General features: G+C 39.9%; 1 protein-coding gene across 1 annotated transcript; it reads right to left on the bottom strand.

Annotated features, from left to right (window-relative positions):
• Positions 1–78: 78 nt before the first annotated feature.
• kcnk10a (potassium channel, subfamily K, member 10a) lies at positions 79–27131 on the bottom strand. Its single transcript, XM_053445709.1, has 7 exons — positions 27077–27131; positions 23309–23694; positions 6820–6937; positions 5713–5873; positions 4724–4916; positions 3655–3797; positions 79–747 (listed from the first exon to the last, which is right to left on the bottom strand). The coding sequence occupies exons 1-7, from the start codon at positions 27129–27131 to the stop codon at positions 79–81; spliced, it is 1725 nt and encodes a 574-aa protein (XP_053301684.1).
• Between the last annotated feature and the right edge of the window lie 869 nt (positions 27132–28000).

Below are 28000 nucleotides of genomic sequence, written 5' to 3'. Positions count from 1 at the left end.
TAAGAACACACAGGAATAAGGGAGACCTAAGGCACTACCGGTGTTTTTTAAATCTCCTCTTGTAGAAGTACATTCTGTCTATGGGCCCATCTCAGTAAGCAACTCTCTTGCTTCAAGGGTTTCATTCTCTTTGGTCTGCTCTGATAAAAACCCATTCTTTGGCTTACAAACTTCAACAAACAGTGGAAAATCTGACAAGCTAGTATTGCACTCCTTGTCTTCATTTTCGTCCTCTTCTTCGTCCTTCCTTATTCCTTCATCTGCAAAGGGTATGCTGCAGTCAAAGGTGGGTGTGCTGCAGCCATAGGCCTCACTGTGAGGCCGGCGACCCTCATCTGGGATGTTCTTCTTCAGGTCACGATTCCTGTTGCGCTTGGCCAGCTTTGTGACAGAGCCCAGGCGGTTGAAAATGTTGTCCTCGGATGTAGTTTGGTGGTTGTTGTGCCGGTCGCACTGCTCGGCTCCGCGTAACCGGAGGTTGTTCAGCTTGGTGTCAATGCTCTCCTGCGAAGAAGTTTTATAGTTGTTGGTGTCCAGACTGTTAAAGATAGCACGGCGCTCTGGGGAAAGCATGTCTAGAGACACTGCACGCTGGTCTAGGCCCAACTGACGTCTCTCCATGCTTCGGATGGTGGCGGCTCGCTGCAGCTTGTCATGGACCTCCACACTCATACGTCGACGCGTCTCCCGGAACTCTGCTCGCACATTTGCTTTCCACTCTGCTGCGTGAGCCTTGATCCCTCCAACCTTAGCCAAACAAGGAGGAAAAAAGTTATTATAAAAATAATGCTGCAGTCCAATCAGGTGATTTTCGAAATGAATAACTACACATTTAGTATCTATGACATTTCATTAACCTTTACACTCACTAAAATTTTCTGCAACAGTTTAATTATTTACTTTGCTAACTATTAACAGCTCATAGGGGAGAGCGGGGTAATGTGGGACATTTTTTACATTTGCTCCCCTCTAGGCGAGTTAAAATGAATCAGTAAAATTTACACATTTCCCATTAATTCAGGATGTTTTCTAGAAGTGGAAATGATCAGAATGTCTTCGGGACAAAGGGCAGTGAAAATATGATTGTTTTAAAAAAAGTGGTCTTGTGTCCCACTTTACCCCAGCTACGGGGTAAAGTTGTCCACTTACTTTTTCCACTTTAAAACTACCAGAACAACACATGTTGTAATAGTTAAATCCCGACAGCTAGATTGACAACCACTAATATCGGACTAGTAACAGAATCATGGGGATTGGTCAATTAAGCCCATTTATGATTATTATGATTCATGTGATCTCTTGCACACCCTAGCTTACCGACACATTGTTTCTCTGTCCAATTGGCAGGGACAGGGATATTGTTTTTCTCTGCATATTCAAATGCCAGTTCACGGCACTTAACTGGAGCAAGGCCATGGAACTGGTCAGCTAGTTGTTTCAAGTGTTTGGCAAGCCCTGTCCTCCATCTCATCTGTGAATATTCTATTTGCCTCAGCTACTGCACCCCAGGCTACTGATTTTACTTTCCCTTTCTCTTTTTTCTTTATGAATCTTTTGAGGAGGACTTTTTTCCTTGCTTGACCTCAGCGGCTGCACTCTCCATCTCTGCGAGGGGTGTTTAGCCCCAGGTTGTCCTCCTGGTGTATAGTTTCTTGGCATGATGGCTTTTCTACAATGTTTATGACATTAAAAATAAAACATATATAATGTAATATAACACTAAAAATATATTTAAGACTAAACTTAACTTGTGCTTCATTTGTCCCACTTTACCCCACAGCCACCATTTTTGAAAAAACAACATCTCTTAGCAATTCAGGCTAATCTTCAGCTAGCATCAATCACATGGTTTTATATGTTTGAAATTCAATTGGTTTTGACACAACAGTTGATTAAGTTCAAAGCAAGAAAATTTACTTTTACATGGATAAAACACATTTTTGTGAAAAAACATACTTTCCACAGCACCAGCACCAACTTCTCCTTCATGGCAAGGGGGGAATGGGAGGGGCTTGAAAACATAAATGTGTTCCGTTGCCTAGATACAGGGGGTGTCTCACATTACCCGATGTCCCACATTACCCCGCTCTCCCCTAATCATACAGTTTTCAGTAATGGGTCATAGAGAAATGTTTTAGATTGTATAATGGAAAAAACAATAAATTCCCCAGTAAAATTACAAAGCATTTCCAACTAATAAGCTCAAATCCCTTTTTAATTGTGCCTAATTCAAGATAATGAGTGCATAATTTAATAAGTCTGTTTATTCTTACACTATAGTAACTGACAAGATTGACAGACCATTTATTATTTCAAACATTTAAATGTATTTTTTTTTTTTTATAATTCATTATCATAATGTATATCAATAATCTATGGCCATGTTCAGACCTGGTATTAACATCCGTCCTGACATATCAGATCACATGTGGACCTCAGTAGGTCAGTTCACACCTGGCATCAGAATGTGTCTCCACAATGGTCTCCCACTTTGATCAGATTTCACTTGTGTGTGAGTGAGGAAGAGAAATTGAGTAAAAAAAAGGATAATCATTATGTAGTGGTCAACGTATATATTGCGGCACAAATAAATCTAAAAGTGGGCCGCGGACCCGTTTTCACTGGGCATTTGCCTGGGCAAAAACAAATTGTGAGTTTGTGGATAAAAGCTGCTACTCAAAACACTGAATTTGTTCCATAGTGCACTGTTGGTTGTCAGAGATTCAGTGAGTGAGTAATCTCAGCTAAAGCTACATAATTTGAGTCTTTTTTAAATGACTTCTCAGTAGTTGGACTTATTTATTTCATGTTTGTGCATGAAAGCACTGTTGAGTCTGTTAAAAAATGCTGATGTTACTAAATTGTTATGTATGTTGTATAACCTTGTGTCCTTAAGATGCACATTTTGGTTTTTAATTAAAATGCAACTAATTGAATGTAAAAGGGACTATTTCCCTCTCTAGCATCGCCCCCTTCTGGTCGTTTTGGTTTATCATTTGAGAAGTTAAACATTTCCCCGATTTTGGTCACGGCTTGTCATTAAGGGGTGATGGTGGTTCCCGAAGCCAGACCAGTTGAGAACCACTGGGTCAGAGGACATCAGTTGAGGTGGAATTTGTGTTTACAATGCCAAAAGAAAGTGGCGACATGTGTTATGGGTGATTGGATATGTGATGCCTCCTCAATGGGTGAGTTCACAGCTGTACTTAGAGCTGTCCACTTGTGAGCAGAGCACTAGAGATGGATGTAAATACCAGGTCTGAGCATGGTAGGCCAGGCTGGCATACTCTTCGACAAACAGTGTCTCAGTGGGATAATCTCAAGAATTCCACTGCAAGGTGGAGGTCATGCGACAGTAAGAGTCATCTAGAGGCAACAGTTTATGGAGTGCTACTCTTATTCCGAAAATGAGATGAGACTCTTATTCCAGAACTTCTTGAATAACTTTGGTGATAAAAAATTCCAATAGAATATGATTAAAATAGAATCACAGGATAGATTATTCATCATTTAATTAACATAATAATATATAAATCATGAATTATGCAGTCACAATATCGCCATTTTAATAAATCAGAGGATGTCAAAGCCTGTGCCGTCCTGGTCAGAAATGTAGCATGGTGTCGGTATTAATCATTTCTTATGTGAGCATACCTCTTCTTTTGTCTTTTTGGACAGTACCCTCAGCCAGTCACCAATCATGTTCAGCACAGCAGCAAAGTAGGCTAAACCCCCCAGGATCCAGAACCACACCAATGGTCTGTACCACTTCCGGTATTCAATCCTCCGGTCTCCCCCTAATAAGACAACAAGGTATGAATACATAAAGAAGAAGATATCACTTCACAGGTGAATCTCAAAGAAACTTAAACAGTCACAAAATCACACAAAAGTTCATGGTAGCTGGTAGAATAGTCGTATTTGTGGCAATCCTCACACATGGCATCTCCATCAACAGAGTGGAGCCTGTCTCATTCCACTCATTCTCCTTTCTCTCCAAGTCAAACCCATGTCAGGCTATAGATAAAAGGCTAACCCGCAGCACATTTATAGATAAAGGGCCAACCAGCAGTACATTGTAGCGTCTATGCTCAGGGACTTTCATATCTAATCCAGATGCTGCTGTATAAAATGAATGCATTGCCAAATAAGCTGATACTAACACAAAGGGTGTATTGATGATTTACCAAATCTTTAAAAAAAAACGGAGGAGTTAGAACTAAGCAATCCACACATGCTTGTGAGGTTTCATCCTTGTCATGGTATTTGAAGGCAGGGGCGTTGCCTGGATTACAATTCATAGTGCACAAAACAACCTTCCACTTGTAACGTCGTCTCAACCTGCTCACACGAGCACTTATCAAGCAAGTGAACAAGCAAGACCGATTGATTCCATTTATGAGCTTATTTTCCATCTTGTTTACTGTGACTTAGCTCAGGGGTGGGTGCCTGAAGAACACAGCTTACAATAATGTACAATTAGTCACGTTAATGGACTGCAAATAATTGAATTGTTTAACACAAAACTCGCAATTGCATCTCTATCATTCTAAACTATATCAAATATTTTAATTCGATCTGTTAGTTTTTTCTCCCGTTTTAGTCAAATCAAATATTTTTGAAATAAATGAATCATAAATCAAGTTTAAAATCTGTAATCAGGAACTTCGAGGTCTGACATGTCAATTCAAGAATACAACGACAATGACAGACCAGTCCTTACCTGCCACATAGTCTCCTATTCCAACTGTTGTCAAAGTAATGACCACGAAGTATGTGGACTCCAAGGCTGTCCAGCCCTCGATGTGTTTGAAGATCACTGCAGGGATGGTGACGAAAAGGATGCAACCAGCCAGGATGAAGAGGAGGGTGGAGGTCACACGGATTTTAGTCTGACTGATCTGGTTGTGTTTATTCTATCAGAGAGAGTCAGATACAAATGTAAAGCAGTGTAAGCCATGACATCAGTCTCATTTTCAGCAGCTCTCAGATTGTACTCCTTTGTGAATGTCACAGAGCCTGAGAGAGGACAGTGATGCATCAGTCCCGGCAGCTTTATTATCCATTCAGCATGACACTGTGTTATCTGTAAATGTCTCTCAGTAGGATGAGAGTCATTAGTTTAACAGGAGATTTTATTTATGTTTAGCTGTTCTGTGTTGGAAATGTATTCATTTTTGTGTGTTCTGTTTGTGCTGGATGTAAAATGAGATTCTGAAACTAAAGACACAGATCATACACTTTTGTTTTTGTGTAATTGTCATCTAGCTGTCTCTGTGGCAGGAGAGATTCGGTTTGAATCAACACAGCTGGCTGCATACTCCATTTGTTAGTTCAGCTTCACATCAATCTTTTTCTGATGCAATCTCTTTGCCCATGACTTAGAACAGCTGTGAACTGCTTCACTGTGCAGAGTGCAAATGGAACAGTATCTGCCACCTTAAGAGTGAAACTTAATTCACATCTTTGCCAGGTTCATTATTTTGTCTTTCATATGTTCCCTTTGCAGCTGATCACTTCAAACTAAAATAATATGTACAGTGTAAGTAGCCTGCAGAGACTTCTGAGCAGATTGTGCTTTGTGTGTCTCACTAGTAAAATATTACCTCTTGTGTGTTACTGTCCCCCAAACGGATAGACCAAATTCAAAATGTCCATATACTTTCAAGAAAGCTGAGTCATAGATCAAAGGACCTTTACAGTGTGACTCACCCGGAACATCTTTTCCACCTTGGCAATGCTTTTGACAAATATGGTACCGAGCTGGTCCCCAACCCCGGCCAGCAGGAATCCAAACAGTGGGATGCCAAATATTGCATACAGAATGCAGAAGATCTTCCCTCCCTCAGTGCTTGGGGCAATGTTACCATAACCTGGATGACCAACAGGAGACAAAAAGTAGTTTTATAACATTTACTTTTTATAATGGATGTTCTGTACAAGATGCATGCAAGTTTTTAATTCTAATAACATTTCACAGACTATTCTGTTCATCTATTATTATGAATGACACAGGGTGTAGATCACATCTGCAAAATAAAGAAAGTCTGTTGTCAAATTAAAAACCTCATCAGCTGCTCTGCTGTGAGTCCTCTAGAGGTGTAAACCACTGGCTCTGATTTTCAAGCTTTCTTTAGCTCGATAAAAACAACTGGGAAATAATGTTAAAAAGTGAACTGACATCCTTGGTCTATTCTGAAAAGAAAATAATGGACTTTTCTAGTCTTAGTGACCACTCAAAGCCCTTTACAGTACAGTTTTACATTCTCCTACTCACATCACACACTGCATCTAATTGCAGATTAAGTTCAGTATTTTGCCAAGAACACTTTGGCATGAGGAATGGGGAAGACTGGGACTGAACCATCGACCCTACTGGGTACCTCTAACCCCTGTGCCACAGATGCTCCCTAAATAAGGATTCTAGGTAGGGCGTTAATGTTCATGATAAGACTGTGAACATATTATATACAGATTATGTTGTTTTACTTGGTGAATATGAAAAAGATTTGTAGACTCAATTGAGTATTGCTGCAAAATTTTGCTGGAAGTAAAGATAAAACACAAATCGTCGGGTTATTATATACTGTTCAGTGCAAATATTGAGCATTAACACTGAGCATATGAAAGAGGCCGTAGATGTCTGATCAAAGTTGAAAAGTAAAGTTGAAAGAACAGACGTAACTTGTTTTTCAGCGCACTAACCTTTTCTGTTGTGTCCCACATATAGATAAGATTGGTTTGTTTATATATGGTTTAAGCAAAAAAAAAAAAAAAAAAAAAAATATATATTATAAATATATAATATAATTACTGTACCGATGGTTGTGATGACAGTTCCAGCGAAGAAGAAGGCACTACCCAGGTCCCAGTGACTGGAGTTGTAAGACGTGTCACCAATGGGACTCACTCCGGCGTTCACAGCCTCCACAGAGTGCTGGGAGGAAAATCAGAGACAGAGCAACATAAGAAAATCTTGGTCCCACTCAGGTGTCTTTGGATGATGTTAGATTTACCGTGTCTCCACTCCTAGGTGTCTTTTAGGCTCTCTTTGCTGCTGTGATTGTTGCTACTGCTTCTGTTTTGTATATGTGCGTAGTGTTAACTAATACTGACATATCTTCAATCACACTATCAAATTGATCAATCAATCCAAATACATTTATATAGCCTATATTAAAAAATGCCTAATAGGGCTCAACAATGTGCGCCTCTGCCTTTAAAACTCAAACTGCAATAGAAACAACACATCATTCTCAGCTGTGTGACTCCTTACATTCAGTCATAACTGATCACACTCATCAATGTGGTTGCTTCTGACACACACCATGCTTCCTGTTCCGGATGACTTTATTAAGGAGTAAATAATATCAGGGAGCAGCTGGCGTCACCACTGTCTGGGTTGATAAAAACAGCTGGCCGTTCAGATGCTGTAGGACAGAAGCCAAAGAAGATTACTCACTGAATTTCAACTCCCCATCTCCCTATGAGTTTCTGCTGCTGTGCTGCTCATACTCTCATTGATTGATGGTGACATAGCATTTTCTTTCTCAGTCATTTTAGTGTTCCCATGGCAATGCAAAGGAGCTAGAGACGACTACAATCTCAGGTCGGTTTTGCTGCTGTGCTGTCACTGGTCCACAATCAGGATGTGATGAGTATGAATTATAGGCATTGATTTTTTTCTGCCTGCCTACAGGTAATGCTGTTCTGCTGGCCAATTAGTTTGCTGTGCTGCTAAATCTCTAACCAACAGGAAACAAATCTGTATGGGCTTAATTGATTTGACCTTTTACTCCTGTGGTGGTTTAAAGTTGTTTTGAGTGTTTTCTTACAGCTCATGCGGTCTCAAACTGATAATTACAGAATACTTTCGACACACTTTGATAACAGCTGCTGTTTGTATTGAAATACTTATTGCATGTGGTTAGCTAGAGAGGAGGTCTGCCTTGTAAGAGTTTCTCTGCATAACCTAAGTCCATTTATACTCACCTTGCTGCATTCTCACATGAGATTAACCTACAGAGATGAATCTAGGAGTTTGACGGCATTCAAAGGCAATCAGAACATTGTTGTGAACTAGATTCCAGATTTTGTTTTGGAGTTTTTGGTGAGCTTATTCAACAGAAGTCTTGTCACAGTTCAGATTCATTAAGGCTTTGCTCATACTAATAAGTGAATACTATCTCTAACAAGTCGAGCATTTCAACTCTGAATGAGACATAATCTCCTTCCATAATGACACAGCTGAAAACACATATCACATAATGGGATTGCTTGATAACAAAACATAATATGAATCAGGATGAGCTATGCTGAAAAAGTAAGAGCAGGGATATCTTCAATCAACTGTTACAGACAGTAAGTGGGGCTGCTGTGGCTGAGGGGTAGAGTAGTCGTCCTCCAACCTGAAGGTCGGCGGTTTGACTCCCAGTCTGACCTATCTGCATGCAGAAGAGTCCTTGGGCAAGATGCTGAACCCCGAATGGCCCCCCATAGAATAACAAAGTGCTGTGATTAGATGCACTTTATGAATGTGTGTGTGAATGGGTGAATGTAAAACTGTACTGTAAAGCACTTTGAGTGTTCATCAAGACTAGAAAAGCGCTATATAAATACAAAACAAATATCTTCATGAGAAATTCTCAAATACGAGGGGTCAAATCTAACCGCACAACCAGTTGTTATAAGGGTTGATTCCTTCGCTGATTTATCTCCAGCTGAAATAATACTTTCTTTCCGACGTACAGCCCAATGTCAGAAATTATTATACTAATGAGATTTGAAGAGGAAAGCTCTTTTTTTCATTTAGTTCATATTATTTTATCTCATTGATGACCGACCAAACCTCAGTTTTGTTTATTTATTACAACTCTGTTAACCCGCAAAATATTTGTATAAGATATATTTAACATATGACGACTTTGATAACAATTGGGCAGGTTCTAGGCTTGGATTGGGCCACTCTGTCTTTGTCCAATCCTGTCTTCAATTGTTTGAGATGTAAAAGCTACTTAATGCCAGCTCTTTAGGTTTAGTTGAGGTGTGGTGAGGAGATGCAGAGTCGAAAACATCAGTGATATCACACCCAGTACCATTCTGCTCTGCAAGTGTCCATCCGAGCAGATGGAGACTCAGTGTGATGAGTCCCACTCAACGTGTGGCAGATAGCTGTTTGGCTGGCTGAAGGGCAAATACACAAGGACAACTGAGTTGCTTCATTCACTGAAAGTCAGCCTCTGATCAAAAGTTCTACTTGGTTAAGTGTGTAGATCAGGCCCCCTGATAAAGTAAAGGCTATTATCAGAGTTTTTAAGTCTTAGCTGCTACGCACACAAGCCTCAGTCCATCACTTTGGAGATCATCAAAATAATTGCAATAAGAGTTTCACTGCTTTGACAAACGGCTAAATGTAAGGCCCTAGACAGTGGTGCATGGGTTGCTTCAAGCTTGCCGATGGAGGGAGGACAGTGCTTTTGGTCCAGTATTCATGATTAGTCCTAGTCCCTCTGTACAATGTTAAATTTTGTGATGTTTGCCAATTATTGATGACATTGGAAAAGAGACAAAGCATTTTCTCCATCAGGGAAAATGAAATGGTTTCTGTTTGCTAAAGAAATGAATAATTGAACTGTCTGACATTTCTGTTTGTATAACCTAATGAGTATTTACTTTAATAAATCGGGTTGATCTGATGGATTATAGAAGATATGACATTTCATTATATTATAAGAATCTTTATATGTTATTGTCTCACCTTGAGAGTGCATATGTGTGTGTGTGTGTGTGTGTGTGTGTGTGTGTGTGTGTTTGTGTGTGTTTACAAGATACAGTCGAAACTTGTCAGGTTAACAGGTGTGTAACTGAGATGACTACTAAGTGCCAATTTAGTACAGTAACTGAGTGTATTGATATATGATGGGTCACTGGCTAGTTTGTGAAAAAGTGATGACAGGAAAGAAATGTGTGAAATTCACCAGGGAGGCCTTCAGGTTCCAGTGCTTTGTTGACATGTTGTAAATTTCACTGCAATTCTCTGCTAATGAAAAAACATAATAACCCATTTTAGTACTTTAAGAATTACAGTCTTTGAAGAAGACATATATTGTCTGTTAGTTGTTTCTTTTAATCATGACTACCATTGTCCTATTTTTGGCACAGACAAATGATGGGATACAGCTGATAGACAGCAAGGATCTGACTGAGCTGTGAATGGACTGTGCTCTGAATCAGAGTATATTTAGTAAATGGTCTGTACTTACTGTATATAGCTCTTTTCTAATCCTGATGACCACCTAAAGTTCTTAACAGTACAGTTTTCCATTCACCCATTCATTGATGTGCTTTAAAAAAAAATACTCACTGCTAAATACTTTCTTGAAATGCTATGATCTAGTTCATTTTCTAAATTTTAAAGGACTGACATCTATATTTTGGAGTTAAAGACATTTTACATTTGGAGTAATAAGAATCCATCAGTGAAAGGGAATGTTGATTTTGACCATTTGGAAAAAACTTAAAGTCAACAACAGCACCGAATAAAACCGTTAATATGTTTTGGGCATCCCAGACTTTTAACCCAAATAATTTATTAAGATTTATTAATAAATACATGCACATGCACACTCGTAGGGAAATTTAACCTCTGTTTTTAACCCATCTGGTGCAGGACACACAGAGCAGCGAGCAGCCATGTACGGTGCACGGGGAGCAGATGTTGGGGGAGTAAGGTGCCTTGCTCAGGGGCTCTAGACAGGGTAGGGAGAATCCTCTTGGATTTTTGGACAGATCAATCCAGGTTCATCTTTATGTTGTTTCTCCGTGGAGTCGAACCAGAGACGAACCAGAGACCTTTTCTGCCCATAGTCCAAGTTTCTGCCACTAGTCCACCGCCTCTCCTTTAGGATCCCCATCCCAAACAGAAATAGTTCTTGCATGCAGACCATTCCTAAAATATATTTTGCAAGTGCATTGCTCTCAGCAAATATGTCCTGGAATGGATTTTTTTTTTTTACAGTTCTTACAAATCTCAAATGCTATGCATGATAGGAGTATATATCTAGACAAGTGTACTGTCTAGATATAGACAAGTGTACTATATACTCCTATCATGCACCCTATTCACCGTCTGCACACAGCATGCAAGCCGCTAGTATTCAGTATTCAACAATACATCAGGAGGACACAGCTGGATGTTGCTTCACATTAGCATCTGATGTAAACACAGAGTAGCAGAAAGTGTATGGCTCTATTATGCAGGTCAAGAGAATATAAACTGAAAATAATGAATCATCAACATCATTGCATAGTCCCAAGGGAAACAGTGTGATGCAAACTAACAGTAAATACAAGAGGAACTTGCAGACGCCTGTGATGGCCAGAGATCGATTAGCTAAGCTATTTTTAGGCCCTTTGAATTCTGCCAAATTTTAGGCAGTCAACCCAGACCGTCCCTTTTCCATAGTAATATATTTCTATAATGCAGCCAAAATACACAATCCCTAAAAGACAGCTACACTGTTCATTAAAAATGTTAAATAAAAATAATATAGTTCATCGCATTTTAAGCACGTTCATTTGACCTTTAACAAATTTCCTGAATATTGGTGCAGAATTTCAGACGAGGAAATTGTCACCAGGATTTCATGTTCTTTAACATATTATCAAATTCAAAATGAAAAGGATTCCTAATTACAGTTTTTTCCTATCGTTTTAGGCAATTTACCTAAACCATGTTCACATTCCCTAAACACTTCACACAGTGAGCATACCAGTAGACCATGTGAACCAAACTGTGGTTACTTGCCCCTATGCTAAGATACAAATGCTGGCAATGACGCCTTCTTCCAAATTTCATGGATACCTGCCCCAGTCAATGTTCACTACCGGCAAAACGCTGTGGAACTACAGCATATTTTACCAATGTTTAGATACTCTGTTCAAAACAGTGAACTTTCTGTTCAAAACCTAACTTATCAGTAATTTAGATCACTGTAGATGGAAAGATGCTGCATTTGGACAGACAAATGAAGTTACATGTTTGAATAAGAAAAAATATTTAGTTTATAGTTTATTTATTTTATTTTACAGTAATTTAGATTTTTTTCCCCCTGTGCACCATAGTTCTTGGTGAATTGGCATGGAATTACTTTTTTTACGTAAAAGCAACACTACATACAATGATCTGTACAAAACACAGAGGATAAGTTTTGCAATGCAAAACACCTGGTGGTCATTTCAGCTAAAGACCTACTCAGCTAAAGACCTACTCAGGTGTTTTACATGTAATTTGTGCCTCGTTGAAAAAGGGCCTTCTTTGGCATTTGCTTTGGACTTCTTTACGTAGTTGGTATAGGAAAATGGATGCAGCAAGAGCAAGAGCAAGAGGCAGAGGCAGAGGAAGAGGCAGAGGAGGAGGTGGAGGTGAAGGTGAAGGTGGAGGTGGAGGTGGAGGTGGAGGTGAAGGTGAAGGTGAAGGTGGAGGTGGAGGTGAAGGTGGAGGTGGAGGTGGAGGTGGAGTAGGAGGAAGAGGAAGAGGTAGAGGAAGAGGAAGAGGTAGAGGAAGAGGGAGAGGTAGAGGAAGATTTCTGGATCATATATTACGTACTTACTGTATGTAATTTGCATTACAAAAACTGAAAATTGTTATTCTCAGTTTCTCATAAAACACTTACAGTATTTACTGTATTTACAATTACAGTACATTTACCACACTCAATTGTGACATCTTTTGTGGGAGATAAAACCGACATATGAACACTGTCAGCAGATACTTGGCTTGGATTGTCATACTGTAATATTACAAACTTTATTACTGTAGTCCAAAGAAGTGTTTGTCTTTGTGTTTTTTCTCTTTTTTTCAATGCAACACTACAGGAAATCTATGCCAAACTGGAGGACACAGCAACATTTTATATATGCAATTGGCAATGCTTCAAGATGTTAGTGTTTTTTAGGTCATAGTGTTCTGAGAGGAAACATGTGTTAAGTTATGGCAGCATTGTTTGTGGTGTGGTTGTTGTAGTGCATTTTGCACCAAAGGTTAACAGATATGCAGAGGTGTGTGTCTCTAAAGCCCACTGTGTTAAGTGATAGGGAAAAGTGACCATAGTATGGGTACATGACCGAAAACGATAGGAAAAAACTGTAAAACAGTAAAAACAACTTTATAATTGACAATACTCTTCGAGGCTGTGGTCTTCTGCACGCGTTCCTTCATTAAATATTTTCTTCCGCCGGGTTCACACCGGACGCGGAAGCGACGCCGAAGCGTGGCGTAAGCGCAGCGCCAAGCCTTAAAAAACAGATGGCTCCCATCCACTCCTATGTTAAACCGTTGTGCTGGCCACACTGGAGGCTGAAGCGCCGTGCCGTGCCGCGGCTGCCTAGCACCATGAAGCGATCGTTTCGGCATCGAGTCTATTTTTTCCGCTTGACGCGAGCGTATTGCGACAGGAAACACACTGAAAAATGATTTTAAACGATATTGATGAAATTTTTTATATGATATAAATGATCAAATATGCATCCCATACTTTGTATTCACTTACTTAGCCAGTGAGAGCTCAACCTGAGCATGACTGCCAGCCATAACCTGTTTCTGTTTAGCCATATAGAAAGGCAAGAAACCGATCGGAAATGGTTCAATTACAAATGCATCTGATAAAATGGTAAGGAATCAAAACAAATTTAGAAAGATTTATAAACATGCTAAATGTTTGTTTTAAGGCTTTTTGTTTAGTGTTTTGTTATATATATATATATATGTTATATATACCTTTATTAGCCATTATCACTAACAATAGGATTCATCATGTTGAGACTTAAAAGAAGACGAAGAAAGAGTTTTTGGAAAAGATTGGGGGAACAGTATGATGCAGGAAGGACGAGTTTGTGGCAGCAGCCTTTGTAGCACCCAATCTATACAGAATATAAAAAACACTTTAGACGTATATTATCTAGTTTACTTCAAGCATAGTGAAAGCCCCATATTTCAAGTAAAACCTGCTTTTTGGGTGCAAGCACTCTTATTTTTTAGGGTATTTCTACAGTTGTTGCTATTACCACTGGACCACATAATAAATTATTAATAATGTGGCAAAAGCTTCATAACCTGAAGGCTTGATTTTGCCGCTTTGAGCTAAATATTTTACAATTATCACTCGATATGTCACATGTATTGTTTGCAGGCCTTAGGCACCACAGCAACAGCGTGAGTGCTCTCTCTAAGATTAAGATAAGAGCTGGGCGTAAATGAGGTGGTGCACAGAGAATGTTGTTGTCCCAGAGATACAGTATATGGAGCAAAAAAAACTGTACTGCAGCATGCACACGACATACGAGATATGGCGGCCCTTAAAACTAAAAGCTTCTTGTTTTAAATCTGTTTTACTGCAAGAGCATGCTTGTTAGGTAGCAGCATCACACCTCCCAGCATGATTATATGAAATCAGTGAGCCTTAGCAGCTGCACTCAGCCTGTTTCCCTGCAGGCTGTAGCCGTTAGCTCATTCCCCAACTCATCTTCTCTCTCAAGGGAATTGATCTGATAACTGATAGCTCTCTGGTTTTAAGCCATTTTCTTACTTCGTCTAAACAAGATTAATGACCACGTCAGTGTTTGCTTTTAGAATCAACATGCAATTGCAGAACTGACACTAACTGCGGTATATGTGAGATGGTGCTAGCTTGTCAGCTATTTTTAGATTCAGGTTAGAGTAAAAAAAGACAATGGAAAGGGAGATGACAATCTGATTGTTTTTGTAACCAAATTAACAAATGCAATCTAAATCATGCACTATGGCTAAATTAGATGGATGGAAAAAGAAAAGCCTTAACAGTCAAAAGTTGAGTAGGGGAGAGCGGGGTAATGTGGGACATTGGGTGATGTAAAACACCCCCTGTATCTAGGCAATTGAACACATTTGTGGTCATGTGACTATTATGTTTAAAAGCCACTCTCATTCCCCCCTTGCAATGAAGGAGAAGTTGGTGCCAGTGCTGTGGAAAGTATGTTTTTGTAAAAGTAAATTTTCTTGCTTTGAACTTAATCAACTGTTGTGTCAAAACAAATTGAATCAGGTAGAAAAACTTATATCATACATGTTGGTGAACTTCCAACATATAAAACCATGTGATTGATGCTAGCTGAAGATTAGCCTGAATTGATAAGAGATGTTGTTTTTCTAAAATTGTGGTTTCGGGGTAAAGTGGGACAGTGTCTCACTTTACCCCACCATGAAGCACAAGTTAAGTTTAGTCTTAAACATATTTTAGTGTTATATTACATTTTATATGTTTTATTTTTAATGTCATAAACATTGTAGAAAAGCCATCATGCCAAGAAACTACACCAGGAAGACAACCTGGGGCCAAACACCCCTCGCAGAGATGGAGAGTGCAGCCGCTGAGGTCATGCAAGGAAAGAAGTCCTTAAGAAAAGCTGGAAGGGATAGAAATATTGATAAGACAACCCTCAAAAGATTCATAAAGATAAAAGAGAAAGGGAAAGTAAAACCAGTAGCCTGGGGTGCAGTAGCTGAGGTAAAGAGAATATTCACAGATTAGATGGCAGAGAATTGCCAAACACTTGAAACAACTAGCTGACCAGTTCCATGGCCTTGCTCCAGTTAAGTGCCGTGAACTGGCATTTGAATACGCAGAGAAAAACAATAACCCTGTCCCTGCCAATTGGACAGAGAAACAATGTGGAGGTAAGCTAGGGTGTGCAAGAGATCACATGAATCATAATAATCATAAATGTGCTTAATTGACCAATCCCCATGATTCTGTTACTAGTCCGATATTAGTGGTTGTCAATCTAGCTGTCGGGATTTTAACTATGGTAGTTTTAAAGTGGAAAAAGTAAGTGGACCACTTTACCCCGGGGTAAAGTGGGACACAAGACCACTTTTTTAAAAACAATCATATTTTCACTGCCCTTTGTCCTGAAGACATTCTGATCATTTCCATTTCTAGAAAACATCCTGAATTAATGGGAAATGTGTACATTTTACTGATATATCAGTTTAGCTCGCCTAGAGGGGAGCAAATGTAAAAAATGTCCAACATTACCCCGCTCTCCCCTACTTAGCTAGGTCCTTTGAAGCAGTGCTGTCAGTGCGCTCATCGTGGGACTGCTGGTGTGCAGTATCACCAGAAAGATAGTTCAAGGGCACAGGAACAGAAATGTGCAGTGTAGCCATAGTTAGTGTTGTAAATGGGAATGTTTACAATGCAGTTCTCTGAGCCCATGAGTGTGTAAGGCAGTTGAATAAAGCTGGCACTGATCCACAGCAGCTTTCTACTTTCAGCTGCAGTGGTTGTGCTCTGCATTATCCTGTCCATTATCATACATGGTTTCACTATTGCTGAGGCCAATAACAACCCAGGAAAAACAGCTGGCTGTTACTATGCTGCTTTACAAGTGGCTGTGAGCATTTGGCCATGAAAAACCTTGGTGTTAGCAGAAGAGTGTTGTCACAACAGGGGGAAACTAGTTTTGATAGTTGTCTTTGAGATTTATTTTCTTTTGCATAAGGCATCAAAACAAGTAGGGATGGGATATACGAGGATATATCTTGCTTAAAATGTAATTTACACTTTCTATTCTTTGTATTTCTTTAATCAAGCATATTTCTTTGTTTTGACAGACAGTTGTTGACTACACACAGATTTAGAGTCATCTAATTGAATACTCCTGCCTTATAGCGGTGTGGCTGCAAGGACACACGCACACTTTCTGCAGAGCCTCACATCGACCCTTTTTGCGCCATGGGGACCCTTGTATATGTCAGGGCTGGCAGAATGGCAGGCGTGAACCCAAAAGCAACGACAATGAGGCAGAGTGGGAATAAGCAATGTTCGTGGTTTATTGGAACGTAGCAGGGGTCAGATACCAGGTAGTCAGTCCGATGCAAACAAATCCAATAAGGAGCAGGCCAGAGATAATCCAGGGTAGACAGAGCAGGGGTCAGGAGCCAGGTAGTCAGTCCGAAGCAAACAAAACCGACAAGGAGCAGGCAGAAGAGGAATCCAGGTGAAAAGCAGACAGGTCACGGTGGAGATCAGGCAGGCAAGGAATCAGGAGGTAAACGCTGGAAGGACACACTAAACGATCTGGCAGAGGACAAGGGGAACAGGCATGCAGATATAGAGGGGAGACTAATGAGATAATGGAAGACAGTGGCAATCTGTATACGTCACCTGTCCTCCATTTGAAACAGAGGTTCTTACTTGGTTTGGATCACAGCAAAACTAGGATTCATCTTCATAGCATTTTGGAAATCTAATTTTAAACAAGAGCTGCTCTTAGTTGTTGGTGAATGAAGTCAAGGACCTATAAAGTTGACAATGCTACTGCGCTGTCAGACCCATTTGCTCACACTCTTAGAGCTGTGGAATGGGATGCCATGTTGGCAAGCTGATCTCCCCCGAGTAGAAATAGTCCTCTATCTTTACCACAGCTCTCTATTACTTTGTTTGAATTTCATGCAGCCAATATCACACACCCTGTGCTACTTAATTGTTATCTTTTATGTGCATCAAACTCCCTCCTTTGGTTTCCTGCAGACTTGCTCTTTACCTTTCCTTTTCGGTGAGATATGGTAAATTCTGAATAAATTCGCAGGTCAAATCTCTGCAGTGTTCACGCAATTTTATCGGCTCTGGCTCCAGTGATCGTGATATAAGTATGACACTGTGTGTGTTTGAACTGTGTTTCACTGCATTTAATATCTCTCCATTACACTGCTCATAAACTGAAAACACCACAATAACACCTTATTTTGATACAGTGTATAGACTACACACAGCATGTTATGGCAAATGTAACAACCACATACCAACTAGCTGCCATGCAAGTGCCACTGATCCATTTTTCAAGCCTGCTTGTTAGCTAGCTGCTCATTGATGAACATATTGTTGAGGATGTGAATAAAAGCGATTTTAAAAACTATTAAAACCCTTATGCTGGAATTCAGTGATGAATCTACTCGAGCAGTCACAAACGTCACAAGTAAAGGCCGGCGCATGCTTCTGCGTTTTCACGGGCCCGCAAGAGCCCTTCCGGACCCCTTACGTGCTTATGTATCTCTTCTTACGTGCGTAGCCCCCTTTTTCTAACTATACATATGCATGTGAATACAGTTGGATAACTATAGCCTGTGCTTGAACTTAAAACCCTTCATTGTTTATTATATAATCATTAATATTAAATATTGAGATTATTAATTTAACTTTTATAAACTGAGACTGATCTTTACCACTTGACTTGTTGGTCCCTGTAACCAGGGTGGTGCCCTGCGACGATAAGTAATAATTACAGATTGTATTATTCTTAATGGATAATTTTATTGTTTTCGTTAATTATTTTACTATTCTTAATTGATAAGGGTATAATTTCTAATTAATTATTTAACTATTCTTAATTGATAGCTTTATCATTTTTAATAAATAATTTTTATTATTTTAATAATCATTTTTCATGATTATTAATAATAAGCCAACGTCAAGTCTACTACAATTGCACAACACACAGTTTATGTAATTGAAAAGTGTGTTTGACCCTAACATGATTGAACTGAACCTAGAACATTTTCCTAAGAATACAGAAGAATTGCCAGTTTTTTTGCACATTTACTTTTTGTCATATAATAAATCAAACAGGACACTTTGTTGAATTCATGTTTTCCACATAAGGAAAGTATTGACTAATATCTTTCTCAATTGCCAATGCTTAATTAGTTAAAAACTAAAAAGTCTTCTTAAAGGCTTGATTAATTCCAAACTCTGACAACACGTCCATCAATGTGTTCTTCTATGATACTGTACATGTTGCTGCTGTTACTTTAGACAAGATGTGATCCCTAAAATTATGATTTAAGCCAAGAGTTTCATACATAACTTTATTACAAATTGACTAGGTTATTTATTTACAATCAACCAACAAAAAATGAGGATCAAGGTAAACATTATCTTAATTATCAAAAGAAGATTAATCTCTAGTGCTTAATATTTAGTGAGTAGAAATGTTACAATTTAGAAAGAACAATAGTACGGTCGTACTTCATATAAACCTTACAGTACTTGGTGCAGTAGTCTCATCACTGTAAGAGTTAGGTCCAAAGCCTGGGGGGAGGAACAGAAGCTGCTCTTTCATTTAAAATGAGCAACAGCATGTAGTTAGACTGTAATGATGGTGATAGCTGCTCTGACGTCTGTTCATGTTCTGCAGATTAAAACACTGTTGGCAATATTTTCCACACTAACACTAACACTTTTACCATTGATATAAGCATTTACCATGCCTGTTTCCAAAGTGTAATGTTTAAATGCATCAAAACTTACTATGTCAGTGAGCATATCACTGTCACCTTTGCCCAGGTGCAACAGGGAGATGTTAGCTTCAATCTGTATCCTGTCCGTTAAGTGGATGGTGCTTTGCCCCTGTTGAATAAACTATAAAAACAGGAAGAAAATAAAGCTTATTGGGACTGATGAGTGTAATAGGAAGGACAATGGTTGGGGTGTTTTCAATGAAGACAGGAGGGAGGGAAGATGACTGAGAACCTGCACAGACTTTGGGCCTCATTCACCAATACCTTGTAAGGTTTATAGAAAAATTGTTCTTGAGAATGTTTCTAAGAAAAATCTATGTTAGATTCATAAAGTGTTCTTAAACTGCAGAATTGTTTGCACCTGCACCCTTGAACTGATAATTAGCATAGGATAACGCCCACAATGCCCACAAAAGGGCATGAAATGAGCGTGCACAAAATAACTTTAAAAAAACGCTACGAGGGATACAGTAACATGTTGACTGAAAGCTGTCTGGAGAAAGACAGCTGAAGTAAAAGAATACTTTGATCTCAAATCTGAGGTCAAAAGAAATATTGTCAAACACTGAAGAGAATGGAGGACAGGCTGCAGCGGCAACCGAAATGGTGGACCTCCACATGCGCAGAAGCACCTCAGCAGGAACATGTGTAACACAGACCTTCGCGCTTGACAGGAAATAATGCGATTGTAGCAAAAGATGATTGTCTTCTTCTGTGGTTTTCTCTCCCGTGAAGTGAGGGTTCAGCTGCAGCTATACTTCTGTTGACACCAGTCATTCAGTTTTCAGTGAGAACACCTTTAAAATGACAGAAAAACAATTTAGTCAAGACATGATGGATCACAATGAAGGAATCATCTGAATTGAATGTAGTAAACTTAGTGTCTGGTGTTATCCCTACATAGTCAGTACAATCTGACAGATACACTAAATAACTAAATTGACTTACACATGACCTTTTTTCACCCGCTTAACTTTAGAAATACTGCAGGTAATTACACGACCAGGACAAAACACAGACAGTTAATGCTAAAGTTTAACAACATTTAAAACGATACCTACACATTATAAGCTTGTTATGTTAAACTGAACAAAACAAGCTTTGTAATCTTAACGTTGGTTAAATCAAGTTTAACTTTAATAACTGGTTAACACAGGTAAGCAGCCCTGAGGGAACTGCTATAGCAATGCTATCATCTTACTAGCTAGCTTGGATGGCATCATGTTTCACATTCATTGTGACAGTTATTAGCATGCTAACAGTTTCACCTTCTCCGGTCAGAACACATAGAAAAAAACAGCTTTTGTGAAGCATAGTGAAAACATGTTAAGATAACAGGAGTTCACTCACCAAACAAACTGGATATCAGCTCCTCTGTAATTATTGGTCCCTCTCCATGCAAACGTAAAGGTAGCTTTTGCAAATGCTCTTACGGAGGCGTCTATTGTGTCTATTGCACATGCTGATGCGGAGATCCGCCATTATGTCTGCATCCAGGTCCCTCTCTGCTGCACAGCTATCTGAACTGGAGCAGCACATCATTGGTTTTATGGCACTGCATCTGCACATTTTGTCTGAGCCCTGTCCATGTACCGTCAGAAATGTTTTAAATAATGGGAAAACAAGCTATAGCCTTTGTCAGGGAGAGAGGAACACAAACTCACTGCAGCCCTAACCCTAACCCTAACCCTTACATTATCTGCACCAGGCACGGGTCAGACACAGGTTCATTTCAGACTCAGCACACATTGAGCCCACTGCCCACATGCACCCAGCCTCTCCTAAGCATCTCCCATCTCAGGGTCAGAAAGTCAGCTGGTTTTTCAGAATCAACATGCAAAAATTGGACGGAACATTTGAACTAAAAGCTGTAAAACCATGAAACATTTGATACAAAACTATGTGTAAAACTTAATGACTTTTTTTGAGTTTTCCCCTTCATATCCATGTGTCTGACATCTCTGAGACACTTTGCAAGAGTAATAATATGCACTGAAGTCTTTTTTAGAGATAAAAATGATTAAATATGATGATAAATTAAATCTTATCATACAACTGCAGAATAAAAACATGATTATTTTGCACAAGAATCTCAATAGTCAAGTGTACAAAAGAGTAATCTTGAGTATTGCGTACATTCGGTTCTTACATAAGAACAAATCCTAGATAAGAAAACATTGATGAATGTCCAAATCTTCTTAAAAAATGTTGGTTTTAAGAAGACATTTTGGTGAATGAAGCCCTTTGTTGCCATCTTTTTAATTTAGTGATGGGTAACAGGATACGTTTGACAGGTGCCACATTTGGCCTTTGCTGGTTTTATAAATGACTAAGACAATACAATGAAGAGGCAACAAAGGAAAAAAAACTACTACTGAAGACCAGACTAGAATTTGGTTTACAAATAATTTTACAAAAATTGCTCTTAATTTTTGTTTGCAAGACAAAATATAAACTTTTCTTTTCAGTGCAGCAGTTCCTTCTCCTGTGCTGCAGCCTGCAGCTATCTACCTGTCCGGTGTTATGTCACAGAGTTTCATTGTCATAGTATTTTGCTACTGTAGATTTGTAAACCCCACAGTCCTGAGCATTGTTAAAGTAGAATTTATTGTAGGGTTATTGTCCAAGGTTCTTTTGTTTCCTCTGGATTCTCGGGGTTTCTTTTATCTTACAAATATCAATGGTTGACTCATGTTGCAAGAGTTTGATTGAATTTGATTTTCTATTGTCGTTGCTTCTATCCCGACCTCACCTCGTGTCGAGATGTATTGCTTGAATATACAACATCCAACTGGACACATTCTTATTCATACGTCCTGTCTGTTTTTGCATTTCTTTCCGCCAAAATGTATTTGATGAAGTTTGCTTGACTGGAATGCTCATTCTCGTCTCCACCAAAACTGGAATAAAATCTCACTTTTTATCAACTAATCTTTACTAAGTAATTGAAACGTAAAAAAGTGTGGTTGACTAAATGTTAATAGAACCAACATTAACTTTTATTAAATCTCAGGAAAATCTCTTTGTTCAACCAGCAAACCAAAACCTACAGTTCATCAGTTGATCAACTTGTCATTATAAAATAAGTTTACATGGACACCAATATCTCGATATCAACCTGATCGAGATAATAGTCTGAATAAGAAACTGCCTTGAAAATAGCAATTTTTGATGACATTAAACTGAATAAGGTTATAGTAGGAATGAGAAACAATAAAATTTAGACATGTGGAGTATTCTGATCTAAGGGCCATTATGTGTATGTCTTAATGATATTATGATATCCTATCTAAGTTTTCAATGCATTTGCAACATCGACAACAGCAGTTAACAACTGCTTGATGACTCATACCCTGGATAGAAAAAAAGATGGAAAAAAAAAAAAAGTTGAAGCTTTTGCAAACTTAGAAAGAAAACATCTAAAATAGTTAACGGTAGCATAGTGCACTCTTTCAGGTTAAGGTTTTTAAAGTGGCAAGACAACGTTGGACGTTAAGGTGTAGTGGACAGAATGATGTGAGTCATCATCGGCCTAACTCTGTAACATGTAAACGGGAATGAACAGAATATTGTATTACTAACTCTATAAGTGTAAAAAACTATAATTGAAATAACGTCTTATTCTGAATAAGTTCAATAGTTGGAATATTGATGTCCATGGAAACATGTCTATAGACTCAACAGAGCAGAAGTTAAGTTTTTTACCCACACAAAAACATCTCAGGGAATATTACACCAAGGAGTTTCAAGGATGTATGGGAGCCATTAATACATTGAGACGTTTGTATATACGGGACAGTTCAGTGTGGTTTGTATCCAGTTCCAGGGTGTCTGGCCGAGTGTGGAGTGAGCGTGGAGCTTGAATGGCGTCTGATCAATGTGAAGCTCAGGTTGCAGATTACCTGAGTCCCCACTGGGGACCACATCCAGGCCTTAGGAAAGGCTGGGGTATCGACCGCCAGATGCTCTTACCTTGATGATAGCCTCCAGCTCATCTGGGGACACACATAAGTGTTTCTGCAGGAAGGATGCTTTCTCTGCTGTGATGGTGATCTTCTGGTTGTTTTCAAAGGGCTGCTCCATAGCTTGGAACACCAGGCCCCCTGCCACCAAGTAGGCCACCACCACCACAAACACAGCCAGCACCGTCTTCAGTTTCATCATGGTGAATGGGGCTGAGCCATCAGCCAATGCCTCCATGCTAACCACCATGCTGGCAGGGCGGGACGAGACAGAAAGCCTCGGCACTGCGCAGCCCATTGGGTTCTGCATGGTGGCCAAGCTGGCGTGCACCAGGCTGGACTGCAGCATGCCTGGCTGCACCTTCTTCGGGGGGACCAGGTTGGTCTGTACTTCCACTGAAACAAAGGACAGTAATATGTGTGTTACATAGTGATGTTACCTGCTGGTGAACAGCCTAAGGGAAATAATTGGTAATGAGAATCTTAGCTGCTTTCGTTAAAAATATCAGAGATGGACTGAATTCATCTATACAGACAGTGAGAATTTAACAAAGCTTATCAATCTACTTATTCCAGACATTTCTGTCTATCTGTCCATCTGTCTATCTGTATATGGAATGCATTTCTTGAGAACCATTAATCTTATCAGCTTCAGACACATGTTTTTTTAGGGGACCAAGAAAGTGCACTATCAAATTTGGGGCAATTTTGACATGACTGTTCAGTAATAACAAGCTTTACATATACAGGTGAGCGGCACTCTAGCAGAGGCAGCTTAGAGTCATCAGTAAAGTGACATTGTCGATCATGACAACAGGCAGTTTGAAGACAAAGGCTGATTCTTCACATCTGGGTTTTTGCGTAAAGTCATACTACTGCAGGTAATTTCAAAAGTTTTAGAAAGAAGGCTGCAACTTGTATTCCTACAGGTATGCTTGAATTTGACACTGCACTAACTACATGTAATCTCAAAAAGCCATTTCTCCCCAGGAATATGATTTGCCCGATTGATGTCTGTCTCTTCCAAAACTGATGGAACTAAAGAGCAGACAGGCAGTAGATGGAAGACTCTAATGTGATTCAAATTTGTTTTACCAACAGCTATTAATCACAGCCTTATGGTGAAGGGATGTGACTCACATTAAACACATGTAGATGTTTCTCTCTATCTAAGCCTGTATCATGATGAAGTGACAGAAATTATGAATTTAATAAAAAACACATTTATTTCCCAGATCACTTCATCCCAGATACCTTTGCCCTTTCCTCTGAATGAGACCTGCTCTGTATGCAACGGGTGTCAATTTGTTTTAAATCATGGGCGCAACGTGATGAAGTTGTTGTGTGTTGCACTCAAATGTCAGGATATCTTGCCTCTGCAGGCTCGTTTTTTTTTTACATCTTTCTTGCAAGTTTATACAAGCGCTCTACTTAATCAACAGTGGAGAGATCCCTGGGGTGGCAGTGGCTCAGGAGTCCCAGCAGGGCATCCACTAAACGGGAGACATGGAACTCCAAACTGCCCCTGATGGCTGTCCCTTCAGTGTGAGTAGAATTTGTGAGTGAGACAGAAATGTTGTATATGGAAGTGGTGTGTGTCAATGCAACTTCAAGTGCTTTGAGTGTTAGGAATAGAACAGTGCTATGCAGTCCATTTAACCCTGTAATCAACAGAATCACCATCACAACAAATACCCAAAGACCCTGGAATAACAAATCAACAATCTCTATGTTTTTGACTGGTGATCAATCAATCAATAAAATTGGCTAAGCTTTTGGGTTCCTTTGAGCTTGGGCACATCAATCAATCAATTGAAATTGTATTTGTATAGCCCATATTCACAAATTACAATTCGTCTCATAGGGCTTTAACAGGGTGTGACATCCTCTGTCCTTAACCCTCAGCAAGAGTAAGGAAAAACTACTAAAAACCCTTTTAACAGGGTAAAAATACGTAGAAAGCTCAGAGAGAGCCACATGTGAGGGATCCCTCTCCCAGGATGGACAGAAGTGCAATAGATGCCACGTGTAGGAGAACATCATCAAGATTAAAGTCTTCAAGATTAAAGATTAAAGTCTCTAGCAGCATTTGATGAGGGTAAATATCCCGAAGGACAACCCCAACATGACATGCCAAGCAGTCCCGCTGCGATCACAGTCCATGGTCAGCAACCAGCAGGACCACGATCCATCATCCAGACCAGAACGCCACTCCAATCCTCAGTCACCGTCCACCGCCACCCACCACGAGCCGCCGCCGCGGTCCTGGTCCAATGCCCGTACCCGATGCCAACGCGACACAGGGTCCGCCACCACCACCTCAATCAGCCCACACGACACAGAATCCGCCACACTGGGTCCACCACCACGACCCCCGGTGCGCGATCAACAAACCGCAATCCATGGTGCGGCCACAGAGGCCCTGGACAAAATAAACATACTGAAGAAGTCACCTTGGGCCTAAACTATTTTCTGACATTTTATAAATTAAAGGACTCATGGGTTGATCAAATAAAGTGATGGAACGGTCAAAAATCAAACCGCGCAGTAAAGTACAATTATAGAAACATTTTATATAGGTTTTCTAGGCAGACAATCTCACCTCAGTGACTACTAACTAGCTTTAATCTGAAATTGTACAGCATCTCTTAATCTCCATCAACAGATGAAGACCAAACAGAAATTCCTTTCAGGTGAAATAAAAGCTGGCTAGATTGAGAGATGCAGTTGAAAGCTCCGGACAAAGCATCCTTGATTTGATAATTACTCTAATAGAAATGGCTTATATCTCACTGGTGTACCTGTTTAAAAGTGTTCATCTCCAAAAGATATTGCTACATATCACATCTTTTCCTGTGAGGCTGCTAATGATCAATACATGTGTTAAACTCGAGTAAGTGTTGATTGGGTCCCAGAGGGACTGACGGCCCAAAACACATGGTACTTTTTATCATCTGCTCACTAAATAATGTTATGTAACAACAGGCTGGGGAATCGTGACTGTTGGGTCTCATCCTGAGGACACTTGTAAACCAGTGGAGTGCTTTGAATGTGTCTTTGCTAGCATGCAGGTGAGGTGATGAACGGTGGGCTTCAGAGTTGACACGATGAATGGTCTGAATATCACACATGTCTCCACACGGCCATGTGCTGACCGTGTAAATCACCCACAGACTGTAACGCCCGGGCTAACATGTGCTGAGGCCAACGCGCTGGGAGGACGTGATATACATGTAGGATTTGTGGGCATCTGCCCGCCGCTGAATGAGGTAATGTTTCACTCAGACCCTGTGTGCACCCCCACCCCCCACTGCATCACACTGAAGCATGTGGTGACTATAAGGTCTATGGTGGTGACTGACAGCTCCAATTCACGTTTTCCAATGTAGTGTCGTTGTGGCCATGATTTACTAATGTAAATTCCTCGTAGTGTGTCCCCGTGTCAGCAAAAGTTCCCCCATCCTCCTGAATAAAACTTCAGCATCAGCCTCTGCTGTGCCGTTTTTTTCTGGAAAGTCAAACTGTGTTCAGCATGAATTTTCTAAGCCTGCTGGAGATGCATGGAAGGCTACAGGGAGAGCCCGTGCGGCAGCAGGTAGTTTGACAGACTGCAGCATTTCATTTCAAAACACACATAATGAGATCATGTGGAAATGAATTGTCGCCATATATATTGCACTGTAGAATCTAATCGGGAATTCAGCTGGAGCCTCGGTCCTTTACCGTACAGCAGCCTCTGCAAAAAACAATGCACTATTACAGTAATTGATGGTCTAACCTGGCGGAGGGTTTATGTTCCCTGGTTTTCTTGGATTCTCAGTCGGAAATTTCATCTTGTTTCTCTGGCTATTGCTGCTGCTGCCGAGGGAAATAGATGTCTTCAGTCTCTCAGGTTCCCATCAGTCGACTTTAACCGAGAGAGGATGGAAAACGGCAGGGTGTAAAAACACATCCTCAGCGGCATGTGCTGCTGCTGTAATGTCTGTCAGGCTGGCTGGATGCAGCTCCTCTTCTGTCTTCAGGAGCTCACACCCTCTGATCGCCGCATCCCAGTCTGCATTGTGGAGTAGTAAACACCGTGGGCGCGCGCAGCTCGAGACCTTCTCCATTGAAGAATGCAACGTTTACATGGTGCTAGATTTAGTTTTCGTCTTGTATTTACTTCAGTATGCCTGAGCGGCGACTCTATACTGCCAGTTAAAAAGATCGGGCATCCACGCCACGCACCACCGGTTACCAGGCTGCTGCGCACTATCGCGTCAGTTCAATGGAAAGGAAGGAGAGGAAAGAACCAGTTCAAACCTTAAATTAAATGCACCCATTAATCTAAGCGTTGTGCGTTTACAATATTCTTAAAAAATACAATGAGCAAATTCTCCATAAATCGATGGCTGTTTAGGGTTAAGGTTTTATTAGTGTATCTGTGTAACCATGCATTCCAGCAAATGTGTGTGTGTGTGTGTAGGATTATCCAAATTCTACCACATTGAAATAAATTGGTAGATTGGTAGAGTTAAGGTTCAGTTACACATCAAATATTTTGAAATCCCATTCCAATTTAAGACATGTTAGATATCTTTTTCTTTTTATCCTGATCTACGCTTTTAGTATCATATCTTGTGTGTATCCTGTATCATATTTTAAAGCCCCTACAATTTTTTTTTAACTGGGTATAAAACGGTCTAATTTTAGTATTGCTGCC

Source organism: Pleuronectes platessa, chromosome 17 (assembly GCF_947347685.1).
Source record: "Pleuronectes platessa chromosome 17, fPlePla1.1, whole genome shotgun sequence".
Lineage (NCBI taxonomy): Eukaryota > Metazoa > Chordata > Actinopteri > Pleuronectiformes > Pleuronectidae > Pleuronectes > Pleuronectes platessa.
The sequence above is the reverse complement of the archived record's forward strand: the minus strand, read 5'-3'. Positions and strand labels throughout refer to the sequence as shown.

What these genes read in the sequence shown, in the direction of transcription:
- kcnk10a (XM_053445709.1), bottom strand. Translation starts at nt 27,131, where the DNA reads ATGAAATTTCCGACTGAGAATCCAAGAAAACCAGGGAACATAAACCCT. An exon ending in AGCTGGAGGCTATCATCAAG is followed by an intron (nt 6,938 to 23,308) that starts GTAAGAGCATCT and finishes TTTTCCTCCCAG; the next exon opens with CACTCTGTGGAGGCTGTGAA. An exon ending in AACTGTCATCACAACCATCG is followed by an intron (nt 5,874 to 6,819) that starts GTACAGTAATTA and finishes TTGGTCATCCAG; the next exon opens with GTTATGGTAACATTGCCCCA.